Source organism: Heptranchias perlo, chromosome 15, assembly GCF_035084215.1.
Source record: "Heptranchias perlo isolate sHepPer1 chromosome 15, sHepPer1.hap1, whole genome shotgun sequence".
Lineage (NCBI taxonomy): Eukaryota > Metazoa > Chordata > Chondrichthyes > Hexanchiformes > Hexanchidae > Heptranchias > Heptranchias perlo.
The window spans coordinates 47,887,862-47,912,715 of record NC_090339.1 but is presented as its reverse complement, the minus strand read 5'-3'; the positions used below and the strand labels follow the sequence as shown (position 1 = coordinate 47,912,715).

Below are 24,854 nucleotides of genomic sequence, written 5' to 3'. Positions count from 1 at the left end.
TAATTGTGAACAGGCATCCACACCCACATCACACTTCCAAAACAGCATGTACCTCAAAACAGATGACAATGAATAAAATGCTCAACCATGACTCATCATTGCAGCCAACTTTATTTATTGCAAATATTGTTTCATTTACCTTTTAAAAGGTCATCAACAAGAAGGTCCCAAGTTTGATCCCTGGTTAGTTTGGTTACCTGATCTCAGTCTGGGCAGCAGTGAGACTCTAGTCAGTTTTGTGTACCCAGGCTAGTTGAGGGGGGAAAAAAAAAAATCAGACAGCTTTCTTTCTCCTGATCAATATCCAGTGATCCCTAATTGAAGAGTGTTAGGGGATACAAGACAAGGGCAGAGCAGGGCTCAGCTGTAATGCATCCCACGAACAGAAGCCCACAAACTCTACACTCAAAATTGGACTTAGGTATCAGAACTGACCAATTGAATTATACTTCACAAATTAGTACAGCGGTACTGAAGGTGCGAATGTATTTTTGGAGGCAATGAGGGTTACTGAAAAAGGTTTTGAATGAATACATGTAAATTTGATAGTTTATGAAACTTCAATAAAAGGAGTCATTTGTTTCAACACTTACATGTGCTTTTATTGGCATTTTATTGATAAAAAAACATTGCGGGGAAAATGTCCCACATATTTCACTAAATATCCTTATAGATTTCCCCCCCCTCCAATAATCTCAGAAGAGTTTAGCAAAATTCACTGTAGGTTTCTGCAGATTTTGGAATTCACGTTGTTCTGATTGTAGGTGGACTCCCTTCACAGAGCATTGTAGGTGGATTCCCTTTACTGGAAGTCCATTTAGATCCACTGAAACTGTTCATACTTTGTGAAGTGGTATCTCTCCCAACTTGAGTGGAAATACTTTCAGTGCCTGCTACCTCCACCATCACCTATTGTACAACATTTAAAAATAAAGTCCATTCCATCAAACAAATTGCATTTCTAACCCACTAAACCCACAATATTTAGCCATTGTGAGATTTTTCTTGTATCTGTCCATAACTAGTATAATATACATAGGCACATGAAACACTCATTTCATCCTGTGTACCAACAGAGACCAATTAAGTATTAATCTTAATATTTTATTGGGTAAATGCTTTAAAATGTAACAATAGTGTTAAAACTACTACATCGTTTCACAATCCATGTCTCACAGACCCACTGATCATTTTTCTTTATTATAAAGTCCCCCCCCCCACTTTTTTTGACTTACGACCATACTATAAATGCCCATTTGAACAATCATCACACTAATGGTAATTGTAAAATTTTAAATGTGGAAGGAGGATCTAGTCATAATGGAAGGGGGTTCTTCACATATATTGTGGTGCCATTATTCAACAGTTACTAACAAGGCAAACACATTTTTTTTGGGCACAAGCTACACCAGGTAGCCGACAACCCAGCATCACTGTAGCATCAGTAGGTAAATCAGTCTGCTGGTGACAGTGTTAACTCATTTCATCTTTAACATATAAAAAACCACTAAAATAACTTAGAAACTAGATCCAAAAAATTCTGAAAAGAATCGACTTCAATGTACAAAAACTGTCATACATGTGTTGTTACAAAAGTTTGAAACACAACTCTCTCGCTCTCTCAGTGCGGTGGACAACCAGCGTAGATACTGGGTCTAGAGTAAAATTAAGAAACAAGAGTTCAAACAACAATGGTAAAAATAATTAAACACGTCTTTGTATAAAGATTTCCTGCTGGTCTCTAAGATACAGATTAAAGAAACCCTTAGGTCTGAGAGGCACACTAGGGGGCTTCTTCGATACAGCCACTGCATGGCAAAGTTACCAGTCATCAATGTTCAACAGTGCTCATTGAGAATCTTCAAATTAAACTTAATTGAATCAATGCTACTAGCAAAACCAGTTAGAAATTGTACAAAAATAAAAAACAAATCGTTAAAACCTCCTGCAGTAGCCTTGAAGGACTGGAAAGCAGGCTTAATTCACAGCAGCATTAGATCATGGCTGGAGGCATCTTTGGTTCAGTCTGAATGACAACGTGATGTAACCTCTACTGCACAACAGTATATAAAAATTGAACATGTTCAAGAGGTGGCAGGTAATGTAACAGCCCCTTAAAAAATATTAAATATCTAATGCTTCAGTTTAACTTTTTCTCAAAGGAAAAAAATGACCAGCATGGACACACTGTCATGCTCCTATAGCTACACACGACGAGATATGTCCCGTTCCACCACGCCATGCAGGGAAGTATTGCTGACCTCGTCCTTGCAAGGCTGCAGGATTTTATTTATTTGTTTTCATCATTATTACACTGGTAGTAAAGTTTTGTATAATATCTGCATATATCAAGATTATTCCGATATGATCTCGGAGTCAGCATGACCAGTCACGTGACCCATTCAGAGTCGTATAGCACCATTTTTTCCCACTAGTGGTGAGCTCAGGGAAAGGATGAGCATGCCGAGATGATGGACATGATGTTCAGAGAAATTCAGTAAACTAAGTTCCACTTGGCAGCCAACAAGATTGTTCAGTTTGTGCTATTTTTGTGTCAAAATTAAGGCAACACAAGTGAAATATAAATAATTTCTTTTGGACAATTATTGTGGATGCACAACTCTTAAATTCTTCAATGCGAATAATGGAAGGAGTCATCTTAAGCTGCAACTTCGTACACTGAACTGGCTTTCACAGGAAGGAGACAAAAACTGCTTTCATTGGATTTGATAAGACTTTCAGATAAAGACTTATCCCTTACCACTATTTCATCTACTCACTGGGGATATTCAAAAGCACAATTAATGGAGACGTTTTCTCCAACACTGGTATTAAATGTAAAATCGGGCTGTTGAACATAAAATAATCCAGCCCATTAATGCACATTTGAAATTGCTATCAAGACCTTTGCTCATGAGACAGGAGACTAAAACTTATTCGATCCTCAATAATTAGTCAAATTTTAAGTGTCAAAACAAAACTCATGTCATAACTGATCTTAAGGCTCAAATATATAATTAATGTTGGAATATAATTACAAGGATCTTAAAAAAGAGGTAGCCGTATCCATGGCTCAAATTTTAAAAGATTCACAAAGTCGATAGAATAATAGATTTATGAGGAAATCCTACAGAGTTGTCTCCAATCTGATTTGTTTCAATTGCGCTTTAATGACAAGAGAATTTAAAACAATTTACTCTGCTCTTTCAAACCAATACAAGAAACACTTGTCCTTCAATATCAATTGTACAATAATCTCCTGTACACCTAATCTAAACTCTTAATTTAGATGGTCGCCTGCACTCTTCTGTTTCCTGATGCAATATAAATTCATTTTTTGAAAAAAAAAGACAGCAGTTGAAAGTAGAGCTCAACAGGACCATGTTGTTAAACTTCATATCTCTAACCTATTTTACTGCACTGGAAGAACTTGCTTATCTGAAGCCTGTGGATGTTCTAAGTTAAGTGCTAGATTTGTGGTAACTGAGAACAGACATCCAAAATAACTCACACCTGATCATCTATTTTCCCAAACAGTTACTGTTAATTGGGAAATTTGCAATTTCAAAATAAACTTTGCTAATTTAAATTTCCAACACTGACCATAAATGTCTAAGCAAAATTAATTCCACACAAATGTTGGGAGCCTCAGGTTGCACAAAATACTGAGCGTTGATGTTTCCTGAGTTATAGCACCATGCTTTCCCAGTCACTGAGTCTTAACTCCTTCTTTCAGAGTATAATTAACAATCCCTCACACTGACTATCAATTTTTTGTTTTCTATGTTTAGAACTCCAATATGATTGCATTAGTCAATCATCTATAAACTAAACAGCATTAATCAAACTATATTTGTTTTACCATTCAAAAATTACATGTATATAAACAGATACTAGAACCAAAGGATCACAGCAGCCTGGCTAATTATTGGAAAAGGTTAAGTCAACGTTTCATTTTCCTAGAAGCAAATCCACATTCAGTACTGCTTTCTATATTAATTAAATCAGAAACTGAGCTGGAACTATGTAATTTTTTTTTAAAAAGGTTTAACATTCTGCTGCACTGACAATGCCAAATTGAAACTCAACAAATGGCTGATATACAACACTTCATGGATGTTTTGTGATGACTCAAAGATATATGTATTGGATATACCTGTCTGTGTGAAAAGAAATTCAGAACCTGGTCATTCACTTCAGTAATTCAAAACTCATGGCGCTACTCCAAAGGGAGTACTGTGCACAGAATATATGGCTTCCAAAGCCTTGTTTTTTTTTAAAAAAAACATGTTTACCAACAAGTCTTTCCCCTTATTCCTGGGGAAAACAGCAAGTGGGCAGAGATTGGAAGTACACAAATGCCATCACAATGCTGTGCGCTCTTGATCTGCATAATCATATTCATGCACTTTTAAACCATAAATCAAATTACACTAAATTTATTTCCACTCCACACAAGTTTTTGCAAAAAAAACTTTAGACAATTCTGTCCCCAGTCCCTTAATGTATTTTAAAAAACCCTTTCCCCACAAGGGAAAAAAATAAAACTGCTTACATATATATACATATAATATACACTACTTAAAGGGTATGAGGCATCCTTTTTTTGTACTTTCCATCTGACAAGTATACCCAATAACTATTCTATAGTAGAAACATGCGAGTCATGGAGTCCTTGGCATACACATTTGAGTACCACTCTTAACATCGGCATATGATACTTGAGTAATTCAATTTAGCCCATTTTATAAACTATCTTTCTGAAGGTCCTTTGAAGGCTGCATTTTAAAAAGAAAAAAAAACTTGATATCTGCTTTACATAAAACAGCAGCTAAGTTTAAAAAAAACATTTTCCTTTATACCAAAATGTTCAGTACAATAAAGAGATTTTAAATACAAATCAAAAGCAGCAATAATGCAATTTGTAACTTGTTTACAGCATCAGGAACTACTTTGTAGTGTACTGACTTTAAAGAAAGTTTATCCAATCATTGAAGAAATGTAGGTCCAATACCTGCCCAAGAACACAGAAAGATACTATTTGAAAAACCCTGTTCTTGTAACTTAGAGTTCAGACTAGACTAGCCCACCTCATCTCAACTCTCCTTCCATTCATCCACAGATTTAAGAAATTTTGGGAATGCAAAACCAAAAAGGTGAAAATTTCATTGTAAATGATTTTAAAAAAAGGGCATGCTGAAAGGAAAATACATTGATTCATAATTATGAGGTGTTACCACCCGTTGCCAAATTGACATCAACTAAACAGCTGCATGTCACCATGGCAACGGAAACTATCATCATAAAATGGTACAGTAATAGAGATAGCTAGACCAGGAAGGGGAAGGGTCCCCTGGGAAGAGGTCCGCTGAGAGATCAAGTGACTGGTCATGCAAGTCATTGTCAGGAATAATGGTTGTACGGTGGTAGAGGGTGTGCAATGCCATTCTGGTAGTGGTGATGCTGGCGGTGAGCTAGATACTCTGAGTAACTCAGTGTCATCTTTTCACTATGGTACCTGCAGAGAACAGAAAAAGCTCTTTAATTAAAGATTTAAAAAAGCTTCATTAAAGCACTTCAATTGCCAATATGTTAAACATCCCCATTGTATATATTAACGCTGTAAGACTATACTGGGTCACAGGACCTCCATCCCACATCACTGGAGTTGAACTATTGAAATTTGTGATAAAATGACCTATACCTAAGGTCTGGGTTCTCGAAAGGAGATTCAAATAAAAACAGTAAGCTCAGTTTTGAAACACTAAAGCAAATAAGGATTAGTACTTTAGATACTTACCTCAAATTCTTTATACCAAGATAGCAATTACCGGCTCTATATTCCAGCTACCATTTAGTCCTATTATATCCAGTTGCATACAAGCAATTTGATGCTCTTCTCTGCACCCTCAGTACTACATTGAAGTGCTAACCTACTTTATGTTCTCAAGGTCCACTCCAGGACATGAACATAATCTAGTCTGACTGGTGCAGTACTGAGTGAGTGCTATGTTGTCACAGTTGACAGCTTTTGGATGCGATGTTAAACCGAGGCCCTAACTTCCTGTTCAGATGACAGTATTCGAAAAAGAGCGAGGGAGCTCTCTTGTCCTAACATTTATCCCTCAACCAACGCCACCAAGAACAGATTAATTGATCATTTACCACTTTTTTTTTTATTTGTATGACGTGCTGTGCGTAAATTGGCTGCCATATTTGCCTAAATAACCGTGACTACATAAAGGTAATTCATTGGCTGTAAGGTGCTTTGGGGCATACCAAGGGCATGAAAGATGTTACATAAATGCAAGTTATATTTACGGATGGCTGGAAGTGAGCACTGAAGCTGTAATTTAACCCCAAAGTTTGGATGATGTTTAAAATGATGAATCCCTCAACCAATCCATTTCTGTTCTACTCAGATTACAATAATCATCCTTTGTGTAAATATTTCAACTCAGTAAAATGAAAATGCTAAGGATTGTTAAAAGTAGCATCAAAATTATATTGAGGACCAAGAACTACTGTGAATTCAACATTACAAAATCATTACACAACTCCTGTGTCATTCTGCAGCTGGAAAGGAAAATTATCCAGTATCGATATTACTATAGCCATTTAGTGTTTGTGGTAACACTTTTAAAAGGCAGGAAACAAAAATGTTTTACACAATGGTTAAATTATACAAAACTTCTACATTGTAGATAAGAAAAACCTGCTGCATTGCTGTTTAAATGATGGGTGGGCATTAGGTCTCTTTAAATACAAGCTATAAATTCTAAAGCAAAGCATCCCATTTCACAAAAAGCTGAAACTGTTTAATTTTAATACCCAGATCCATCACTCAACAGAAGTCAGAGCACAACTTTTGAGTTTAGAGGTCTTCCCAATTCAATCATCTTCCCCAAACTATCAATATTTTGTGGAGCTGTGATCCTTACTCCACGAAACAGAGCTCAGTCTTAATAAATGTCTGATTTTCCTATACTCTGAAGTTAGCTGTGAAACTCAATTTGGTAGAACAGCGGAATGAAATGCTCATAGGCTGGAAAGATCAGTGACTTGATGTGTTTGCATGCCTCCCTGTGTCACCAATCTCTACAAGCATTTCACTCAGTTGTCTTGCTGGCGCACAGAGCTGAAAAAAATCAAAATGTTACCAAAATTCAACATTAGTCATCCTGCCTAACAGATAGGACTTCGCCATCCCATTAAGCCATGTCAATCCACAGGAACGCATTACTGGAAATTGGTTCCCAGAGACTTGCCCAATAAAGTGGATGAACCACTTATTCACATTCTGCTCGAGTAGTTTCCCTTAAACTGATGTCCCAAAAAGCTAGACAGCCACCTCTGGAATTACTTCATCCAAAAAAACGTTTTTTCTATACAGGAACTAGTTGCTAGAATGGATTTTATGAAGCAAAACAAACATCAAACATGCTTTCAGTTTTTCTATCTGCTGGTCATGACTCAGGCTGCATCTAGCATTTTGCCCAAGTGGCTGTGCTTTATCTGTGAACTCAGTAAGTGCTAGCAAGCTATTCATTTGTGGCATTACACCTAAAGCCAGATACTTACCTCACAGACCCTCACACTGCAGCAGCAATTACCAATCATCAGGAATGGAATCCTTGACTCACATTTCCTTTTCCCTGCTCAAGAATCCCGAGGCCAATTGTCACAACACTAATAGGACTAAGGCTGAGATCAGTCAACTCAGGACAGATTAGGAATCTAAACTTTGATTTGCTAATTTTATAACTTTTGGGAGGGGGTAGGTAAGAAGGAAACAGCGATGAACAAAATCTGTTTATGTTCCCAATAGAACCAAGTGAATGCGCTGGCATTGGTATTACATATAACAGATGAGTCACTCAACTGCCAATTTAGATAAAATTGCAATAATTGTGTCACACATCAAGGATTGTGAGTACAGAATTACCAACACAAAAATTGAAATCATGAAATAAATTCTTATAAGCAAGAACTAAGAATGAAACCACTAGAACTTTGCTTCCAGATATCCATTAGTCACTTTGAACAAGATAGAAAATTCAATATACTTCATTCTGATATATTGCAGAGATTTGAGTAAGTTTTGTTTTGTCTACTCTGCAACCATTTTTATCATGGGGCTGATTTCAGATCAATTTTATATTAACACAACATGCCGAGAGGCGTAGGTATAGTCATCTACCCTAGATCCAACCACAAATTTCAATCAAAATCACTTCTCACTATACAGAATTCCTGTCCAAAACATAAAATTCCAAGTTTTGGAACTATCTGAAGTCAATCATAATGTCAGCTTAGATGTAGGAGCATATTAAAAGTGTAATCATTCGTGTTTGTTACGCTGATTTGCAAACAAGTCTGTTTTGTCTGCAGTCTACATGAATTCTGATCCAAGAATTGCATTTCTTGGCAATCATCCATCGGGGCCGTCTGTACTGTATCAGCACATTTTTTTTTTTACTATAGGTTGAGACATTAAGAAGTAAAGTCCAAAGTGAGATTGGTGTACAATTATAGGCATACATATCGCAATCAGACAGACCAAAGTTAAAATATATACACACAAGCCTTTAGAACAGATTTCTCCACATATATGAAAGGAAGCAGAAAGGAAGATTACATATCATGCAGGATCTCACTATTCTTTAAATTATAGCAGCCCTCATATAGAAGCACATCCAATCTTGATAGTTTCTGGGGGAATCACTTTTTCGTCATGGGGACTATAGTCATGCTCCTGTCATGTGCAATAGCTTTCTTTTTTTTTTGACCTACACTAGTCTAAAAATGATCTCAAGAAAGCCCCAAACATAAAACAACCATCACACAGCTGCCCCAAACCCTGCTACCAGAACAAATGTGGCACAAAACTTTTCCTAGGTGTTGACCAAATTTAAATGGCAAACTTGCAAGAGGCACATCACATAGCTGCTTTATAGACTGATTACTGGAAATTGATGAGAAACTCAAAGTAGCCATGGAATGATTAGAATGATAGAATGGCCCTTAAATGGACATGTGTCTCATTTACTGGCTAAATAGCATCAAAGAAGAACACACTCCACTAGACAGTTCACTATGTTCTGTTTATAGTTACCCAAGGTCTCCTCTCCATGTGACACAACTACTGGGATTTCCTAAAGTTTAGTGAACATAAAAACAAATCGCTCTGCATGAACCTACAGTTATCCAACTTGTAGGGAGATGGATAAAAGATGTACAACAATCTCCTGATCCAAATGAACAGAGACTATCTTGGAGAGAAATCCTGGTGAGTCCAATCCATATAACCCCTTGCCATCAACTAATTGATCTACAACCGAAGCTTACAGCTCAATCCGGTGAACTGAAACTAATGCTGCCTTCCAGGCGAGAGATTTGAAATCACATGTTCAAAGAGGGTCTATCAGCTTATAATGACTACATTAAGGTCCCAGGTAGGAATTAAGAGATCCATTCAGATGTAACATCCATATAGCTCACATAAACCAAGACCTGAAAAAATAAGAATTCATCAAATCCGAAGCCAGTGGCAGGTGACAGTCTGATGACAGCTACAAGCGTTCAAACAGAGCCATACTTTAAACAGAGCTTAGTCACTGCAGATATTCTTAAAATATAATGGACCTCACCCGTAGCAGGGGAATAAACCTAATCCCATATCATTCTGCAAACTTCCATCACTCAAAATCATACTCATACTGGAGATTTTCCTGGAACCAAGCACTGATGAACGAAGATCTTGGTCAAGAAGCCAATGCCATTCAATAATCATGCTGTCAGCTGAAAATATTCCAACTCTAGGTGCAGAATTGAACCAACATAGAGAGCAGGACCCTCCTGAAGGGTAAAAGAATGCTGGGCCTGTACTAATTTCACCAGAACCGGCTGACAGTTTTACCTGGTGCGCATGCATTTTCTGCTGCACCTAGGGAATTAAGAGAAAAGGAAGAATGCATAAACAACTACCTGACCAGAAAACGGAGGCAGTCTTCCCCCTATCCTGGAGCAAAACTTAAAGATGCTGATGATTCTTTGGGCTGTCAACAGGTTGATCTGACCATCCCCATTTACATTTTCACAAAGCATTTTTTTTGCCCTTACACCCTACATTAATTCCCATGTTGCCACCATGTCTTTTTTTACTACTGCACTTCTTAACAAGTGACATACAGTTGCTTTGTATTGACAACACTGTATCCCACTTTGCCTCTGAGCTCCTCCCTTCTAGAAGTCTGGTCCAACCTAACCAACTCAGCTTGCTCTTCATTCCTTCATAATCTGATCTCCTAAAATTGAGTAGTACTCTCTCCTCCTCTAGTGTAAGCAGGACAGTAAACACCACCATACTGTGATCACTATTTCCAAAAAGTGCTCTCACTGTAACCAGCATTGCCTGGTTATCACACAGTATCAAGTCTAATGTCTCCCTCTTGTACAACCACCTGCATTTATATCGCACCTTTAACATAGCAAAAGGCCCCAAGGCACTTCACAGGAACATCAGACAAAATTTGACACCGAGCCACGAAAGAAAATAGTAGGAAAGGTGACCAAAAGCTTGGTCAAAGAGGTAGGTTTTAAGGAGCATCTTAAAAGGAGGACAGAGAAGCGATGAGGTTTAGGGAGGGAATTTCCAGAGCTTGGGGCATAAACAGTTGAAAGCACAGGCGACAATAGTGGGGCGAAGGAAATCGGGGTTGCACAATATGCCAGAATTGGAGGAATGCTGAGTTCTTGAAGGGTTGGAGGGCTGGAAGAGGGGCAAGGCCATGGAGGAATTTGAACACAAGGATGGGAATTCTAAATTTGAGGCAAGTCTGGACCGGCAAATGTAGGTCAGCAAGCACAGAGGAGACGGGAGAATGGGACTTGGTACAAGTTAGGATACCGGTAGCAGAGCTTTGGATGAGCTCAAGTTTACGGAGGATGGAAGATCGGAGGCTGGCCAGGACAGCATTGGAGTAGTCAAGTCTGGAGGCAACAAGGGCATGGATGAGGGTTTCAGCAGTAGATGGGCTGAGGCAGGCTCCTAAATCAGTTGGGTCACGTAACAGTTCCCTGAATTACAAACATCTAATTAATCTGTAAATACAGTGACTGCAGTAACATCATAGCAAGGAATTGTCTGCATCCATTACCAGACTGTTGCAGACCTTCTGTAGCATGATTAAACAATGCAAGACAGCAGTTTTATCAAAACCATTTTTCTAAGTTTGGAAACATTGGGAAAAATGTTACTCTGCTTTACACCTGAGGTACACCTGTTTCGTGGGTGCAAAGCAGAGGGAAAAAGGAATGGAAACTCATTACACTGGGCCTCCACCCCACTTGCAGGGTTTCCCCAGAATGCACCCAACTGAAACAGGTGGCCATATGTAAACGATGAGTGTGTAATATCAGAATACTTCCTGAAACATCTTGCTGGGTCTCTATTTGGTGGACATACAAATGCTGCAGGACCTACTGAAAGTGGGCCTTGGAGGTTGCATCCAGCCTCCTCTTACATGCTAATGACCTGAATAAAGAAATATGGTGGGCACAGGTTCAGTCAGAGTGCAGTTTGGGTCTGCTTTGCCCTAGCTGTGCTGGGGTGAAGGGGGAATACCAAAGAATTATCCCCGTTAACTTGTCCCATTCAATCCTCCTCATATAAACGGAGCTCAAATCATCCAGATAATTTCTCCCTTCAATTCTCTTCCATCCTCACTGGAAGTCACAAGTTCAGGCTAAGGTATCTCGCCCAAGTGACCATTTATTACACAAATGTAGACATTAAGTGTTGACAAGCTATTTGATTGAGGGGTGTTTGAGGGCAGAGAAGATTGCGGCAGAGCCAATCTCGTCCTCATTAAAAGTCTTGCATTTGTATGGACTTGTCAAAATTTGGACTTGAAATTGCCTATATGAACATTTATAGTGGTAATTGCGTATGTAAACAGTTTTTTGCCATTATGTTGTTGCAGGCCTTTTGTCACTAGGTGATGCAGTTTGTCTGCAACAGCCTCTGGATCTGCGCTTTAGAAAATTTCCATCTAAAGTAATCAATATTCAAGTATTTTACTAGGTGCTTTCTGCTTAAAAACCGTGCTCTATTTACCCCCGCTCAAAACTTGTTCCTGCTTTTACTGTCCCATTTCTTTGTTCTATGGCCTCCATGCCAGCCCACTGAGTTTAATTTTAGCATGTCCACTTACTTCTGGCTGTAGATTCCAACTCCAGCACACAATGGGGCATGCTTCTGCTCCACTAGGCCAGTCTGTTTTCCTTGCTGCCATTTCCTTAATCTAGGTCTCCTTTTGCTTGCCATTTGCTGCTTTTCTAATGGTTCCCACAAATCATATTTCACTTTGCCTACTGTAGTCTTCTACTCCACTCTCTGCCAAATCACACCAGATCATACAAACAAACCTCCCCACTTAAACTCAGTCTCTTTGTCCCAAACATCAGATGCTCCCTGCTGCTATTTTTCTCCCATTTCACCAACACTTACTTTCCTTTGTACAAAACTTGCATTCATAGACCATTATGACATTTCATTACCACGTACTTACTTTCATTATATCTAAGTATCTAACTAAATATATATATATTACGGTGATGAAATTATATGTATGTATTCCTGTTCTGTGTACATCAATTGGAGATCTGGCTGATCTTTATCTCTTGCCTAGAGGTGCTGAGGGAAATTGTAATGCCTCAACTGAGATCAGCTAACTCAACAGGACTTTGACCTTTTGACCATAAAATGTCCGTTGAGAACAAGATTCAGGTTCCAATTCTATTGCTGGTGCAATGGACCATTTCTGAACTGAACAGCCAACAATTTCATCATCGAGATATTTTGAGATTTAGGTTTCAGAAGTCTCCAGGCAAACTCTTAAGATTAAACATGTACATATATCAAAACTATTTACCAGTTACTCATGTGCTTCAAATAACAATGTAGTTATTTAAGTGCCAGGTTCCAGTGCGTGACAGATATGTAAACCATATACTATGCTACCAAATGTCATCATGCTTTTATTCATTTTCTATTGTTACTGAAATTCTCCCCTCCCTCCACATCCATTTTGTCTCATCCTGTTGGTTGGACTATGATTTTTCCATGGCTGTTATCATAATCAGAAAACTCACAGGGCACTTCTCTAAAGCTGGATTATGTTTTGCTTTTCATCCTTCTGTCCAGCCCTATCCCCTAAACAACCCCATCTCAAGGCAACATATTCTGCTATTCCATTAGTGCTGACCAAACACACCCAACAAGGACAGACAAACAAATCACTTCTGCAGTTAGAATTTGAATTTACACCTATCTGGATTGAGATCAAATGCTCCTCTAATAGAACAACTGGATAAAAGACAAACATGCCAAAATCTTCTATTTATATGTTGGTTTAGAAATATGTCTTGCAACATTCACATTACATGTTTAATTAAATTTTAAGTAAATAAAAAGGTTACAGTACTCATTCTTCAACACAATCTTTATTAAGGGCATCAGTGTTCCGGATGTGGCAGTAAGTTGAAATTTAAGTCTTCATCGAGTTCAAAAGGATTCATTTTGTAGTGAGTGTGATGGAACACCAAACTTTTTTTATTCATTAATGGGATGTGGGCGTCGCTGGCAAGGCCAGCATTTACTGCCCATCCCTAATTGCCCTCGAGAAGGTGGTGGTGAATCTGCTGCATAATGGAGTGATGGGGCATGTATTCATTCTCAAATCGCCAACTTTACACACCTTAACTTCATAATCATAAATGTGCTGCTATGGCAGAGTATGTGTTAAGTGTGAAAATGAGGTTTGAAATCCAAGGGAAAGGCATCACAGGCTGCTATGCTACATCTCCTAGCAGCCAACGCAGATTGGCACAGGCAGATGTATGAAACTAAAACAGCCATCAATTTACCCTCTTGACTGCAGATGGTGCAAGACCTATCCAAGAAGGGGAAGAGAGAAGAAAACCTCAATCACAAGTTCAGATGAAGGCCCTTCAGTCCATTTGTTCTTATCCTTCCAGAATACCATTCCTACCATCTTCCCATTACAGCATACACATCTTTCCTAAGTAAGTCCACTGTTACGATTTTAATCAACATTCCTGCCAATCCTTTCCAGCTATTGATCTGTGCAAAGAAACATTTCTTCACATCTAAATTTATCCATCACAACCTTGGAACCTCTGCTCTAACAGAGAAACCTGGGGGTATACGTGCACAGGTCGTTGAAGATGCGAAAGGTCGAGAAAGCCGTTAAAAAAGCACACTGGATCCTGGGGTTTATAAACAGAGGCAGACAGTACAAAAGTAAGGACGTTATCGTGAACCTTTGTAAAACACTGGTTCGGCTACAACTGGAGTATTTTGTCCAATTCTGGGCTCCGCACTTTAGGAAAGATGTGAAGGCCTTGGAAAGGGTGCAGAAGAGATTTACTAGAATGGTTCCAGGGATGAGGGACTTCAGTTATGTGGATAGACTGGAGAAGCTGCGGTTGTTCTCCTTAGAGCAGAGAAGGTTGAGAGGTGATTTGATAGAAGTGTTCAAAATCATGAGGAGTCTAGCAGAGTAGATAGAGAGAAACTGTTCCCATTGGCGGTAGGGTCGAGAACCAGAGGACAGAGATTTGAGATGATTGGCAAAAGAACCAAAGGTGACATGTGGAAAAACGTTTTTACGCAGCGAGTGGTTATGATCTGGAATGCACTGCCTGAAAGGATGGTGGAGGCAGATTCAATCGTGGCTTTCAAAAGGGAATTGGATAAGTACTTGAAGGGAAAAAAATTTGTAGGGCTATGGGGCAAGGGCAGGGGAGTGGGACTAGCTAGAATGCTCTTGCAGAGAGCCGGTACAGGCTCAACGGACCGAATGGCCTCCTTCTGTAACCAGTCTATGATTCTAATCCTGCTGCTCCAGTATATCTGAAAGTATCAATTTGTGTTTACTTTTTCTACCCTGTTAGTGGGCTTTGTATCCTAAATTTAACAAATTCGTTCTGTAATGTTACATACATACAGGATATGTAGCTAGGACTAACAAGTATGCAGGCAAGCCAGTTAGCTAACCTGATTATATAGTCCATTTTTAAGTAAGCAGAATTTGACATGGCAGTTTTTGAAATCAACAAAGGAGACTATACACAAGCTTCCAATAGTCTGCAATTACTTATACAATTTTATGTTCTACTGAACTAAATTTTGCTTTGTGCATGATTAATATTGCTCAGGTCATGTTTACTTCATTTGGGAGTGGTGTGAAAAACAGGATTTCCGTAGCAAAACAGTAATTTGACAAAAACAAAGCATGGTTGTGAATTTCTTCAAACTGTGGAAGTATTGTAGAACTAAAATGAGATCTTCAAATTACAGTGTGGTCTTGAGGCATTTAAAACCCATGATGCCTGATATGCTATAGCGAAGGCAATGGGCAGGTTGAAGAAGCTTTAAGCATGACTTGTATCTGGGTTTACTGCAGAACATGCTAAACTTACAACAGCTTCCAATACAGAGTGGATTTAACAGAATGGGGGCAACAATTTAGCAAACATACAATGTTACAAGCATCAGAGAAATCAAACAAATATTGCTTTAATTTCCAAACAGATCCAAAATGTCAGTCATCAGTGTCAATATTAATAGATGAATTAATCATTAAGGAAAATAAATAATTTTACTGGAGATTAAACAGAGGGATTTCTTTTGTAATAAAAATTAAAGAGAAAGTTATTACAGCAAATATGGTAGATCATGAGAACATCAGAAAATTACTGCACCATCAGCAGATTGCTGCACTATCAGAGAGGCTGACAAGTTGTTTTTTTGCCGAGAAAAAGAGACAGATTGGGCTGGCATTGGAAAACCAGGAAGTTCTAAATTAATTAAAATCTAGTGTAGCAAAGAGTTTAGGAGTAGAGCAATGAAAGGCTAGTGATACATGTGGCATGCTTGATGTTGAATATATGGAATCTACAATATAGCCAGGAGTACTTAAGGATTAAGTTGTGATGGTAATGCAGAGGAATGCTAAGCTTGAAGACCAGCAGGCAACAAATATTGGGAGGAAAGGTTTGTACAAGATCTGTTCCAGAATGTGGTTACCCAACAGATAAATAGTGGGCGCGGGAGGGGGGAGGGAAGGGGGGAGGCAGGCGAGCGAGCGAGAGGGGGCGAGCGAGAGGGGGTGAGGAAGGGGGGAGGCGGGCGAGCGAGAGGGGGTGAGGAAGGGGGGAGGCGGGCGAGCGAGAGGGGGTGAGGAAGGGGGAGGCGGGCGAGCGAGAGGGGGTGAGGAAGGGGGGAGGCGGGCGAGCGAGAGGGGGGGAGGAAGGGGGGAGGCGGGCGAGCGAGAGGGGGTGAGGAAGGGGGGAGGCGGGCGAGCGAGAGGGGGGGAGGAAGGGGGGAGGCGGGCGAGCGAGAGGGGGGGAGGAAGGAGGGACGCGGGCGAGCGAGAGGGGGAGGAAGGAGGGAGGCGGGCGAGCGAGAGGGGGTGAGGAAGGGGGGAGGCGGGCGAGCGAGAGGGGGGGAGGAAGGGGGGAGGCGGGCGAGCGAGAGGGGGGGAGGAAGGGGGGAGGCGGGCGAGCGAGAGGGGGGGAGGAAGGGGGGAGGCGGGCGAGCGAGAGGGGGGGAGGAAGGAGGGAGGCGGGCGAGCGAGAGGGGGAGGAAGGAGGGAGGCGGGCGAGCGAGAAGGGGGGAGGAAGGAGGGAGGCGGGCGAGCGAGAGGGGGGGAGGAAGGAGGGAGGCGGGCGAGCGAGAGGGGGGGAGGAAGGAGGGAGGCGGGCGAGCGAGAGGGGGGGAGGAAGGAGGGAGGCGGGCGAGCGAGAGGGGGGGAGGAAGGAGGGAGGGGGGGGAGGAAGGAGGGAGGCGGGCGAGCGAGAGGGGGGGAGGAAGGAGGGAGGCGGGCGAGCGAGAGGGGGGGAGGAAGGAGGGAGGCGGGCGAGCGAGAGGGGGGGGGAGGAAGGAGGGAGGCGGGCGAGCGAGAGGGGGGGAGGAAGGAGGGAGGCGGGCGAGCGAGAGGGGGGGAGGAAGGAGGGAGGCGGGCGAGCGAGAGGGGGGGAGGAAGGAGGGAGGCGGGCGAGCGAGAGGGGGGGGAGGAAGGAGGGAGGCGGGCGAGCGAGAGGGGGGAGGAAGGAGGGAGGCGGGCGAGCGAGAGGGGGGGAGGAAGGAGGGAGGCGGGCGAGCGAGAGGGGGGGAGGAAGGAGGGAGGCGGGCGAGCGAGAGGGGGGGGGAGGAAGGAGGGAGGCGGGCGAGCGAGAGGGGGGGAGGAAGGAGGGAGGCGGGCGAGCGAGAGGGGGGGAGGGGAGGAAGGAGGGAGGCGGGCGAGCGAGAGGGGGGGAGGAAGGAGGGAGGCGGGCGAGCGAGAGAGGGGGGAGGAAGGAGGGAGGCGGGCGAGCGAGAGGGGGGGAGGAAGGAGGGAGGCGGGCGAGCGAGAGGGGGGGAGGAAGGAGGGAGGCGGGCGAGCGAGAGGGGGGGGAGGAAGGAGGGAGGCGGGCGAGCGAGAGGGGGGGGAGGAAGGAGGGAGGCGGGCGAGCGAGAGGGGGGGGGAGGAACGAGCGAGGCGGGCGAGCGAGAGGGGGGGAGGAGGGAGGGAGGCGGGCGAGCGAGAGGGGGGGAGGAGGGAGGGAGGCGGGCGAGCGAGAGGGGGGGAGGAGGGAGGGAGGCGGGCGAGCGAGGGGGGGGGAGGAAGGAGGGAGGCGGGCGAGCGAGAGGGGGGGGGAGGAAGGAGGGAGGCGGCGAGCGAGGGGGGGGGGGGAGGAAGGAGGGAGGCGGGCGAGCGAGGGGGGGGGGGGGGAGGAAGGAGGGAGGCGGGCGAGCGAGAGGGGGCGGAGGAAGGAGGGAGGCGGGCGAGCGAGGGGGGGGAGGAGGAGGGAGGCGAGCGAGCGAGAGGGGGGAGGAGGAGGGAGGCGAGCGAGCGAGAGGGGGGGAGGAAGGAGGGAGGCGGGCGAGCGAGAGGGGGGAGGAAGGAGGGGAGAGGAAGGAGGGAGGCGGGCGAGCGAGAGGGGGTGGGGGGGGAGAGGAAGGAGGGAGGCGGGCAAGCGAGGGGGGGGGGGGGGGGAGAGGAAGGAGGGAGGCGGTGCGAGCGAGAGGGGGGGAGGAGAGTGGGAGGCGGGCGAGCGAGAGGGGGGGGAGGAAGGAGGGAGGCGGGCGAGCGAGGGGGGGGGGGGGAGGAAGGAGGGAGGCGGGTGCGAGCGAGGGGGGGGGGGAGGAAGGAGGGAGGCGGGCGAGCGAGAGGGGGGGGAAGGAGGGGGGGAGGAAGGAGGGAGGCGGGCGAGCGAGAGGGGGGAGAAAGGAGGGAGGCAGGCAAGCGAGAGGGGGGGGAGGAAGGAGGGAGGCGGGCGAGCGAGAGGGGGTGAGGAAGGGGGGAGGCGGGCAAGCGAGAGGGGGGGAGGAAGGAGGAGGCGGGCGAGCAAGAGGGGGAGGAAGGAGGGAGGCGGGCGAGCGAGAGGGGGTGAGGAAGGGGGGAGGCGGGCGAGCGAGAGGGGGGGAGGAAGGAGGGAGGCGGGCGAGCGAGAGGGGGGAGAAGGAGGGAGGCGGGCGAGCGAGAGGGGGGGAGGAAGGAGGGAGGCGGGCGAGCGAGAGGGGGGGAGGAAGGGGGGAGGCGGCGAGCGAGAGGGGGGAGGAAGGAGGGAGAGGAAGGAGGGAGGCGGGCGAGCGAGAGGGGGTGGGGGGGAGAGGAAGGAGGGAGGCGGGCAAGCGAGGGGGGGGGGGGGGGAGAGGAAGGAGGGAGGCGGGCGAGCGAGAGGGGGGGAGGAAGGTGGGAGGCGGGCGAGCGAGAGAGGGGGGAGGAAGGAGGGAGGCGGGCGAGCGAGGGGGGGGGGAGGAAGGAGGGAGGCGGGCGAGCGAGAGGGGGGGGAAAGGAGGGGGGGAGGAAGGAGGGAGGCGGGCGAGCGAGAGGGGGGAGAAAGGAGGGAGGCAGGCAAGCGAGAGGGGGGGGAGGAAGGAGGGAGGCGGGCGAGCGAGAGGAGGTGAGGAAGGGGGGAGGCGGGGCGAGCGAGAGGGGGGGAGGGAATGAGGGAGGCGGGCGAGCAAGAGGGGGAGGAAGGAGGGAGGCGGGCGAGCGAGAGGGGGTGAGGAAGGGGGGAGGCGGGCGAGCGAGAGGGGGGGAGGAAGGAGGGAGGCGGGCGAGCGAGAGGGGGGGAGGAAGGAGGGAGGCGGGCGAGCGAGAGGGGGGGAGGAAGGAGGGAGGCGGGCGAGCGAGAGGGGGGTGAGGAAGGGGGGAGGCGGGCGAGCGAGAGAGAGGGAGGAAGGAGGGAGGCGGGCGAGCGAGAGGGGGTGAGGAAGGAGGGAGGCGGGCGAGCGAGAGGGGGGGGAGGAAGGAGGAGGCGGGCGAGCGAGAGGGGGGGAGGAAGGAGGGAGGCGGGCGAGCGAGAGGGGGGGAGGAAGGAGGGAGGCGGGGGAGGAAGGAGGGAGGCGGGGCGAGCGAGAGGGGGGGAGGAAGGAGGGAGGCGGGCGAGCGAGAGGGGGGGAGGAAGGAGGGAGGCGGGCGAGCGAGAGGGGGGGAGGAAGGAGGGAGGCGGGCGAGCGAGAGGGGGGTAGGAAGGAGGGAGGCGGGCGAGCGAGAGGGGGGGAGGAAGGAGGGAGGCGGGCGAGCGAGAGGGGGGGAGGAAGGAGGGAGGCGGGCGAGCGAGAGGGGGGGAGGAAGGAGGGAGGCGGGCGAGCGAGAGGGGGGGAGGAAGGAGGGAGGCGGGCGCGAGCGAGAGGGGGGGAGGAAGGAGGGAGGCGGGCGAGCGAGAGCGGGGGAGGAAGGAGGGAGGCGGGCGAGCGAGAGGGGGGGAGGAAGGAGGAAGGAGGGAGGCGGGCGAGCGAGCGAGAGGGGGGAGGAAGGAGGGAGGCGGGCGAGCGAGAGGGGGGGAGGAAGGAGGGAGGCGGGCGAGCGAGAGGGGGGGAGGAAGGAGGGAGGCGGGCGAGCGAGAGGGGGGGAGGAAGGAGGGAGGCGGGCGAGCGAGAGGGGGGGGAGGAAGGAGGGAGGCGGGCGAGCGAGAGGGGGGGAGGAAGGAGGGAGGCGGGCGAGCGAGAGGGGGGGGAGGAAGGAGGGAGGCGGGCGAGCGAGAGGGGGGGAGGAAGGAGGGAGGCGGGCGAGCGAGAGGGGGGGAGGAAGGAGGGAGGCGGGCGAGCGAGAGGGGGGGAGGAAGGAGGGAGGCGGGCGAGCGAGAGGGGGGGAGGAAGGAGGGAGGCGGGCGAGCGAGAGGGGGGGGAGGAAGGAGGGGAGGGCGGGCGAGCGAGAGGGGGGGAGGAAGGTGGGAGGCGGGCGAGCGAGAGGGGGGGAGGAAGGAGGGAGGCGGGCGAGCGAGAGGGGGGGAGGAAGGAGGGAGGCGGGCGAGCGAGAGGGGGGGAGGAAGGAGGGAGGCGGGCGAGCGAGAGGGGGGGAGGAAGGAGGGAGGCGGGCGAGCGAGAGGGGGGGAGGAAGGAGGGAGGCGGGCGAGCGAGAGGGGGGGGAGGAAGGAGGGAGGCGGGCGAGCGAGAGGGGGGGGAGGAAGGAGGGAGGCGGGCGAGCGAGAGGGGGGGAGGAAGGAGGGAGGCGGGCGAGCGAGAGGGGGGGAGGAAGGAGGGAGGCGGGCGAGCGAGAGGGGGGGAGGAAGGAGGGAGGCGGGCGAGCGAGAGGGGGGGAGGAAGGGGGGGAAGGCGGGCGAGCGAGAGGGGGGGGAGGAAGGGGGGAGGCGGGCGAGCGAGAGGGGGGGAGGAAGGAGGGAGGCGGGCGAGCGAGAGGGGGGGAGGAAGCGGGGAGGCGGGCGAGCGAGAGGGGGGGAGGAAGGGGGGAGGCGGGCGAGCGAGAGGGGGTGAGGAAGGGGGGAGGCGGGCGAGCGAGAGAGAGGGAGGAAGGAGGGAGGCGGGGCGAGCGAGAGGGGGTGAGGAAGGAGGGGAGGCGGGCGAGCGAGAGAGGGGGGGAGGAGGGGGGGGGGGGAGGAAGGAAGGAGGGAGGCGGGGGGGGGGGGGGAGGAAGGAAGGAGGGAGGCGGGCGAGCGAGAGGGGGGGAGGAAGGAGGGAGGCGGGCGAGCGAGAGGGGGGGGAGGAAGGAGGGAGGCGGGCGAGCGAGAGGGGGGGGAGGAAGGAGGGAGGCGGGCGAGCGAGAGGGCGGGAGGAAGGAGGGAGGCGGGGCGAGCGAGAGGGGGGGAGGAAGGAGGGAGGCGGGGCGAGCGAGAGGGGGGGGAGGAAGGAGGGAGGCGGGCGAGCGAGAGTGGGGGAGGAAGGAGGGAGGCGGGCGAGCGAGAGGGGGGGGAGGAAGGAGGGAGGCGGGGCGAGCGAGAGGGGGGGAGGAAGGAGGGAGGCGGGCGAGCGAGAGGGGGGGAGGAAGGAGGGGGGCGGGCGAGCGAGAGGGGGGGGGGGGGGGGAGGAAGGAAGGAGGGAGGCGGGCGAGCGAAAGGGGGGGGGGGGGGGGAGGGAGGAAGGAGGGAGGCGGGCGAGCGAGAGGGGGGGAGGAAGGAGGGAGGCGGGGCGAGCGAGAGGGGGGGAGGAAGGAGGGAGGCGGGCGAGCGAGAGGGGGGGAGGAAGGAGGGAGGCGGGCGAGCGAGAGGGGGGGAGGAAGGAGGGAGGCGGGCGAGCGAGAGGGGGGGAGGAAGGAGGGAGGCGGGCGAGCGAGAGGGGGGGAGGAAGGAGGGAGGCGGGCGAGCGAGAGGGGGGGAGGAAGGAGGGAGGCGGGCGAGCGAGAGGGGGGGAGGAAGGAGGGAGGCGGTGCGAGCGAGAGGGGGGGAGGAAGGAGGGAGGCGGGGCGAGCGAGAGGGGGGGGAGGAAGGAGGGAGGCGGGCGAGCGAGAGGGGGGGAGGAAGGAGGGAGGCGGGCGAGCGAGAGGTGGGGAGGAAGGAGGGAGGCGGGCGAGCGAGAGGGGGGGAGGAAGGGGGAGGCGGGCGAGCGAGAGGGGGGGAGGAAGGGGGGAGGCGGGCGAGCGAGAGGGGGGGAGGAAGGAGGGAGGCGGGCGAGCGAGAGGGGGGGAGGAAGCGGGGAGGCGGGCGAGCGAGAGGGGAGGAGGAAGGGGGGAGGCGGGCGAGCGAGAGGGGGTGAGGAAGGGGGGAGGCGGGCGAGCGAGAGAGAGGGAGGAAGGAGGGAGGCGGGCGAGAGAGAGGGAGGAAGGAGGGAGGCGGGCGAGCGAGAGGGGGTGAGGAAGGAGGGAGGCGGGCGAGCGAGAGAGGGGGGGAGGAGGGGGGGGGGGAGGAAGGAAGGAGGGAGGCGGGGGGGGGGGGGGGGAGGAAGGAAGGAGGGAGGCGGGCGAGCGAGAGGGGGGGAGGAAGGAGGGAGGCGGGGCGAGCGAGAGGGGGGGGAGGAAGGAGGGAGGCGGGCGAGCGAGAGGGGGGGGAGGAAGGAGGGAGGCGGGCGAGCGAGAGGGGGGGAGGAAGGAGGGAGGCGGGGCGAGCGAGAGGGGGGGAGGAAGGAGGGAGGCGGGCGAGCGAGAGGGGGGGAGGAAGGAGGGAGGCGGGCGAGCGAGAGTGGGGGAGGAAGGAGGGAGGCGGGCGAGCGAGAGTGGGGGAGGAAGGAGGGAGGCGGGCGAGCGAGAGGGGGGGGAGGAAGGAGGGAGGCGGGCGAGCGAGAGGGGGGGGGAGGAAGGAGGGAGGCGGGCGAGCGAGAGGGGGGAGGAAGGAGGGAGGCGGGCGAGCGAGAGGGGGGGAGGAAGGAGGGGGGCGGGCGAGCGAGAGGGGGGGGGGGGGGAGGAAGGAAGGAGGGAGGGCGGCGAGCGAGAGGGGGGGAGGAAGGAGGGAGGCGGGCGAGCGAGAGGGGGGGGAGTAGGAAGGAGGGAGGCGGGGCGAGCGAGAGGGGGGGGAGGAAGGAGGGGAGGCGGGCGAGCGAGAGGGGGGGGAGGAAGGAGGGAGGCGGGCGAGCGAGAGGGGGGGGAGGAAGGAGGGAGGAGCGGTGCGAGCGAGAGGGGGGGAGGAAGGAGGGAGGCGGGCGAGCGAGAGGGGAGGGAGGAAGGAGGGAGGCGGGCGAGCGAGAGGGGGGGGGAGGAAGGAGGGAGGCGGGGGAGGAAGGAGGGAGGCGGGGGAGGAAGGCGGCGAGCGAGAGGGGGGGGAGGAAACGAGGGAGGCGGGCGAGCGAGAGGGGGGGAGGAAGGAGGGAGGCGGGCGAGCGAGAGGGGGGGGGAGGAAGGAGGAGGAGGAAGGAGGGAGGCGGGCGAGCGAGAGGGGGGTGGGGGGGGAGAGGAAGGAGGGAGGCGGGCGAGCGAGGGGGGGGGGGGGGAGAGGAAGGAGGGAGGCGGGCGAGCGAGGGGGGGGGGGGGGGGAGAGGAAGGAGGGAGGGTGGGCAAGTGAGGGGGGGGGGGGGGGGGAGAGGAAGGAGGGAGGCGGGGCGAGCGAGAGGGGGGGGGAGGAAGGAGGGAGGCGGGCGAGCGAGGGGGGGGGGGGGGAGGAGGAGGGAGGCGAGCGAGAGGGGGGAGGAAGGAGGGGGGAGGAAGGAGGGAGGCGGGCGAGCGATAGGGGGGTGGGGGGGGAGAGGAAGGAGGGAGGCGGGCGAGCGAGGGGGGGGGGGGGGGGAGAGGAAGGAGGGAGGCGGGCGAGCGAGGGGGGGGGGGGGGGGGGGGAGAGGAAGGAGGGAGGCGGGCAAGCGAGGGGGGGGGGGGGGGGAGAGGAAGGAGGGAGGCGGGCGAGCGAGAGGGGGGGAGGAAGGCGGGAGGCGGGCGAGCGAGAGGGGGGGGAGGAAGGAGGGAGGCGGGCGAGCGAGAGGGGGGGAGGAAGGTGGGAGGCGGGCGAGCGAGAGGGGGGGGAGGAAGGAGGGAGGCGGGCGAGCGAGGGGGGGGAGGAAGGAGGGAGGCGGGGCGAGCGAGAGGGGGGGGAAGGAGGGGGGGAGGAAGGAGGGAGGCAGGCAAGCGAGAGGGGGGAGGGAAGGAGGGAGGCAGGCAAGCAAGAGGGGGGAGGGAAGGAGGGAGTCAGGCGAGAGAGGGGAGGGAAGGAGGGAGGCAGGCGAGAGAGAGCAGGAAGGTGGGAGGCAGGAGAGAGAGTAGGAAGGGGGGAGGGAAGGAGGGAGGCAGGCGAGCGAGAGGGTGGAGGGAAGGAGGGAGGCGAGCGAGAGGGGGGAGGGAAGGAGGGAGGCAGGCGAGCGAGAGGGGGGAGGGAAGGAGGGAGGCAGTCGAGAGAGGGGAGGGAAGGAGGGAGGCAGGCGAGAGAGGGGAGGGAAGGAGGGAGGCAGGCGAGAGAGGAGCGAAGGAGGGAGGCAGGCGAGAGAGAGGAGGGAAGGAGGGAGGCAGGCGAGAGAGAGTAGGAAGATGGGAGGCAGGAGAGAGAGAGTCGGAAGAAGGGAGGAGGGAGGATGGAGGGAGGCAGGCGAGCGAGAGGAGGGAGGAAGGAGGGAGGGAGGCAGGCGAGCGAGAGGGGGGAGGAGGAGGAGGAGGGAGGCAGGCGAGAGAGGGGAGGGAAGGAGGGAGGCAGGCGAGAGAGGGGAGGGAAGGAGGGAGGCAGGAGAGAGAGAGTAGGAAGAAGGGAGGCAGGAGAGAGAGTAGGAAGAAGGGAGGCAGGAGAGAGAGTAGGAAGAAGGGAGGCAGGAGAGAGAGAGTAGGAAGAAGGGAGGAAGGAGGGAGGCAGGCGAGTACAGTTTCAGCATGATTCCCCTGCTTTTATACTCCATCCCCCTAGAAATAAAGGCCAATATTCCGTTTGCCTTCCGGATTACCTGCTGCACCTGTCCGTTAACTTTTTGTGTTTCATGTACGAGGACACCCAGATCACTCTGTACCGCAGCATTTTGTAGTATTTCTCCATTCAAATAATATTTTGCTTTATTTTTCCTCCAAAAGTGGACTTCACATTTTCCCACATTATATTCCATCTGCCAAATTTTTGCCCATTCGCTTAACCTGTCAACATCCCTTTGCAGACAATTTGTGTCCTCATCGCAACTTGCTTTTCCACCTATCTTTGTATCATCA

At 51.1% G+C, this 24,854-nt stretch overlaps 1 protein-coding gene across 3 annotated transcripts in view; it reads right to left on the bottom strand.

The window, feature by feature from the left end:
* LOC137333065 (nuclear protein AMMECR1-like) overlaps nt 1-24,854 on the bottom strand; it is a 179,701-nt gene that overhangs the window by 34,381 nt on the left and 120,466 nt on the right. Inside the window, exon 6 of one of the 3 annotated variants that reach the window (XM_067997166.1) lies at nt 577-5,518. The exons of 1 other annotated variant lie outside the window; for it this stretch is intronic. In XM_067997166.1, the coding sequence (XP_067853267.1) occupies nt 5,404-5,518 (115 nt within the window). In that variant the 3' untranslated portion in view covers nt 577-5,403. Of the gene's footprint in view, nt 1-576; nt 5,519-24,854 lie in introns of those variants that run through there. One more of the 3 variants, XM_067997168.1, reaches the window with a different exon arrangement.